At 40.6% G+C, this 5,169-nt stretch overlaps 1 protein-coding gene across 1 annotated transcript in view; it reads left to right on the forward strand.

Annotated features, from left to right (window-relative positions):
- The window catches only part of LOC101858767, an 11,825-nt gene extending 7,849 nt beyond the window's left edge, over nt 1–3,976 (forward strand). The window contains exons 3-4 of the mRNA XM_005093965.3: nt 1,740–2,191; nt 3,531–3,976. Of these exons, the coding sequence (XP_005094022.2) occupies nt 1,740–2,191; nt 3,531–3,854 (776 nt within the window). The 3' untranslated portion in view covers nt 3,855–3,976. The remainder of the gene's footprint in view (nt 1–1,739; nt 2,192–3,530) is intronic.
- Nucleotides 3,977–5,169: the final 1,193 nt, after the last annotated feature.

Genomic DNA, 5,169 nt, shown 5'->3' on the forward strand with positions numbered 1-5,169 from the left:
TGAGTGTGGGGGGGGGGATGAGAACTGGAGAGGAAAATGTACACAGCGAGGGCTGTATAGTACAGAGATAGAAGGGGTTAACATCATCACTTCAAGGTTTAGGTCTTGGAGTATTTAAATTGTGAGGGGATTAATTATGTGATCAATTATATTCCATTTGTTGAATATTTTACATGCTGCCATTTTTGCTGATTTTTCCTGTCATGTAGTGAAAAATATTGTTAGCATGTTGTATCTAATAAAGGGACTGAATTCGTATAGGGAGATATGAAAATATATATACTAACGTTACAATAAAGGTTTCAAAGTTTAACTTTCTTAATTTAGCCCCTCCGACTTGGATGCCTTAGAAGTTAGATCCACACAGCAGCTTCTTTCTTGAGTTAGTATTGCTGCCATCTTTTGTCTACTTCCCATCCACAAATGTGTTCCCAAATCTTTTATGCTCGCACCAAATGTTTTCACAAGAATGTGAAATGTGCACTACTCCATTGAATAGGAGTTACATCCTTGGACTTGTACTCCCAGTGCGGTGTATTGGCTACAGCTGTTTTCCCCTTATAATATAAAAAGTTGCTATTAATTAAAATGAAAGGCAAAAATACCAGTCTGATTGTAGTTGAATACATATAGTTTGAGATGTACTTAATTGATGTGCTGAAATTTACCACCAGAGAAGTTTATGATATTTCTGTGTGTACAAAGTTAAAACAACACTTTAGATAGTAGTCTCCGCCTAAGATCCCGATGCTTGGGAACAAGGAAAATGCGGAATCTTAGGCGATTGGGATCTTACCGAATCTGAGGGAAGAATTTACGGGGACCCATGTTAAGGCAAACAACTGGTAAAATGGTCTCCTTTCACTTTAAAATCAAATGACGTGACCTTTGGGTGGGTTTATGACATACATGTATTATGTCGAGCAAAGAGTGGTCTTGATGACCAATCACAGTGGCATTAGGCGTGCCATTTCTTTGCCTATCCAGTGGCCCCTGCCCATTACACATCCAAAATATGTATAGCTTTCCATCTCTGACTGAGTTTCCCCCACCTTTGTCGTTACGCACCATTACATTGTGACCACACCAATTAAAATTCAGTCTGTCTCTCAAATTCAGGATTTGAGACAACAATGGTCAGGGAAGAGTTTTGCAACACTGTTTGACACTGTGTGATCTCATTCATGAGAGTGGCTGATCTTTAACGTGACGGGTAATTTAATGATCTCAACTTTTGACTCTTGGATGATAGGCTGTACCCGCCTGGGTTTTTTTTTCTGTAGATTATGATCTGAAATGGGGGGGTCTTAGCCGAATGTAGACCTTCAGAATGAATCAGAGTGGGGTTTTAGGGGTGTCTTTTTTTTGTAGTAAAAATTCTGTTATCTGAAAACAGCTGGTCTTAGGCGAACCGGGATCGTGAACGGTGGGATCTTAGTCGGAGACTGCTACATTAGAAAGAAAAGACTTTTGTAAATATACTACAGTCTAGCATACACATAGCGAAAATACACAACGAAACATGCACATTGCAAACAGATTTCAGGTCCCAAATATTTTTTAATGTATTCTTTGTATATATATATATAAAACAAATACGAAGCGAAATAGTACATAGTGTAAAGATTTACGCATCCCACCGGTTTTGCAATGTGTGTGCTAGACATTGGTAACTCAACCATCGTATTTCTTATTGTACTGACTGGTTGTTTTTTTTACTGTATTTTGATTCCTTCCAGCTAACCCACAGGCACAGAGCCTGCTCTTCGTTGCCTTGTCTGCCCGTGTTTTCATGTTCCACGAACCTTACAATGATGCTGGTGATATATTCATGGATTGGGCTCGAACCACGTCAGACCGTCTTATATTCATATCTTCAACTGAAGTGAGTTTTTCAAGGGCCTTGTATGATCCAGAAGTGAAGAAAACTGAACTTGATGTCAAAATCAAACTGGGTTACGTGGGAAATGCCTCAGTTGCCATGGTCACAGAACTGTATTCCCCTGACAACAAGGATGAGCCAATATGCTCCCAGGTTGCTCAAACTGTGTCGATAGACAAGAGCACAAGGAAACCCACGCCATTCCAGGATTGGTTCAGAGACAAGTTTGTGGGGAGAGGTATACGAGACAGGGGTCTCGTCATTCGACCTTTTGAAAGGCCAGAAAATGCATTCCCTTACGAACTCAAGGTGAGTACCTACCCTATTGTTACTGATAAGTCTCTGTAAGTAAAAAGTGAGTGTATGGTTTTAACACCACTATCAACACTGCAAGGTTATTTAAGAGGGGGGGGGGGGGGGACATCTGAATTTAAAGTCTGTCTTCGATAGGCCAAAGCCAAATGGATTGTGAGCCAGCCTTGAAAACTCTACTTAATGACCCTAGCTCAAGAATGCCCAGTCTGGGATTTGAGCCAGGGCCATCCACTCTGTAGTCCAGCATGATACTTTCTGAGCTAATGGAGCGCCTTAAGTCTCCGTGTATATCTTTGTGTACTGTCTAGCACGTAAACATCCTGTACTTCGTGGTTGCCGCGCGCCAGTTCTAGTAAACTACCAAGAAATGGTGTTTCTTGCCCCGTTCTTTGAAAAATAGGTAAATTTTAGGTAATATAATATTTTTACACTAAGTAATGAGCCATTTCTCATTTCATGGTTATTAGTAAATAATGTTACTTTACGGCCTACTGATTTTTATCAAGATAATCTGTGGAAGTGCAGCTTTATACCAATTCCAGTGTGAGCTAAATTATTAAAGTTATGGTGAACTTTTTTTTAATGCTTAAAAGTACTTGTATGTTGAATCTAATGGAATTTTTGCATTCAGCATGCTAAATTACATTATAAATTTAAACGAATCAGTCTCATATCTGTAATTATCATTTAATTTTATGAAAGTTAACACTTACAAAAGATGTGTTTTTGCACATTCTTTTTGCCATCGTGCGAAATGAGGCTTTCAGTCATTTTCACGATGGCATACTTCCAACATTCTTTTTTCTATGCTGACCCCCAAAAAAATTGAGCTTTTACCCTGCATTATCAACATCATGTAGTTTTGACTTTGCTGGATAATAACTTTCCAAGCCTCTGAAATTGGCATTTTGTGGTGTAGCAAGTAAAATTTGTTCACTAAAAAGCCATTTTCATATAATTTTATGTGTTTACAGAATAATCGGAATTATAAGCTCAAGGATTTTTTAAACGTTAAGTCTTTGTATGCCTCAATATTATCCTTAACTTCAAGAAGACATAATATATGAGTATGTGCATTGTCATTACATGATTTTGTGGCTGTTCAAAGTCCTGCTTTTTTAACATACGCTCCATGAAATGTTCTACATTTTGATTGAATTTCAACAGTGATGACTTTTTATTGGCTAATTTTAATGTTTTAAACGGTGAGTTTCATCATTTTTACTGCTCTTTCTGATCCATTGAAGAAAATCTACTTTTGGGAAATTTTAATTTTTTAATTTGTGGTACCTGCATGATTACTTTGATAGCATGCTTTTCTGTATATTTGTAGGTTCGATGGAGTGACACAGATGGTTATAACCATGTCAACGCCTTAAAGTACATCACATTTGCCGAGGATGCTGTGCATGCTGCTTTGGTTCACTCTGAAAGTGGGGAGAAGACTCACAACACTGCTCTGAGAGGCCTTACAGAGGACTTTCTGATTAACGGTTTCAAGAGTATGCAGATTTCATTTCAGAATGAGAGTTTGGAGGGTGAGAATCTTGTGGCTTACGTGTGGCAGCCGGAAGAGGAGGATCCTTCTGTCGTTAAATGTTCTATAGAGAGGAATGATCAAAGGATTTGCCAGCTTCGATTTGAGTATTATGACTAGAATGTGATAGAAGGATACTTTGAGGCAACGGGCCATAGCGTGCAGTAACTTTGTGATCTTCTTCTTTTTCTTCTTCTTCTTCTTTTTCTCCTTCTTCTCTTCCTCCTCCTCCTCCTCCTCCTCCCCCCTCCTCCTCCCCCCTCCTCCTCCCCCCTCTTCCTCCCCCTCCCCCTCCTCCTCCTCCTCCTCCTCCTCCTTTCTCAATGACAGTCAATCAATCTGGTGGTCCCCACAAACTGTGCAGTTCGCTTTAGATCCTCTAAGCCAGAGACCATAAATACTGAGATGATGCAATCCTTCTTCAGCCTTTGTGCACTGTTGGAGAATCTAGGCCAGTGATGGGGGCGCGTTGTTCTGAGCAGCGAAGAGCCTACACAGCACTTGCAGTATTTCTAACACCTGCTGTGCAGTGACTAGTTGTCCCCATTAGTTGCAGCGGATCAGCTCATACATTTATGTATTAGCGCTATCTGTATGTCATGCATATGTATGCCATTTTCTGATTTTCTGTAAGGGCTGGACTTTGACATCTTCCAGTGAATGCCTGAACTTACGAGAGATACAAAAATGATTTATCTAGTTCTCCGTCACTCCATCTGGCGAAACCCATGTGGCCTTGTGAATCCTCCTGTGGGGAAAAACAGAGCCTCCAATGACAAAACTGTTGAAAGCACATATATTTGCGAATCGCTCACCATTCTCATTCATTTGTCCCAAGCCATGTTGTCCCATAATTCTTTCATACCCCTCGTTGTCCTGACCAATCTTGGCATTGGCATCTCCCATTATGATGTTGACATCCTTCTTTGGTAGTTTGTCGATGACCCCTTGGAGCTGGCTGTAAAAGGCATTCTTGTCTTCATCCGAAGCATCATTTGTTGGGGCATAGATTTGGACTATATTCATGTTGATGCTCTTGCTCCTTATAATGAATGAAGCCATGATGATCCTTTCCCTGTGTGGTTCCCACCCTCTAAGTGACTTCTGTGCATACTTACTCAAAATGATTCCCACTCCTTCCGCCTGGTACTTGTCTTCCCTCCCAGAATACAATACTTGTTCCCCCCAGCTGAGCTGCTTCTGTCCAGACTGTATCTAGTGTGTTTCGCTGACTCCTAGTATGTGCAGCCTGTATCTCTTCATCTCTTGTAAAACTTGAGAACTCTTTCCTGCTTCATACAAGATGTGAACATTCCTCGACGCAATCCGGAGAGACTTGTTCGACAGAGAAGGTTTCGGGTCAGAAGAGTCCTTTTGGCTTTGTCCGCTGTCCTTCACTGTTCCTGCTGATGCAGAAGCTCCTCCGTCTTCCAAG

This window comes from Aplysia californica, unplaced genomic scaffold (assembly GCF_000002075.1).
Source record: "Aplysia californica isolate F4 #8 unplaced genomic scaffold, AplCal3.0 scaffold00073, whole genome shotgun sequence".
Classification (NCBI taxonomy): Eukaryota; Metazoa; Mollusca; class Gastropoda; order Aplysiida; family Aplysiidae; genus Aplysia; species Aplysia californica.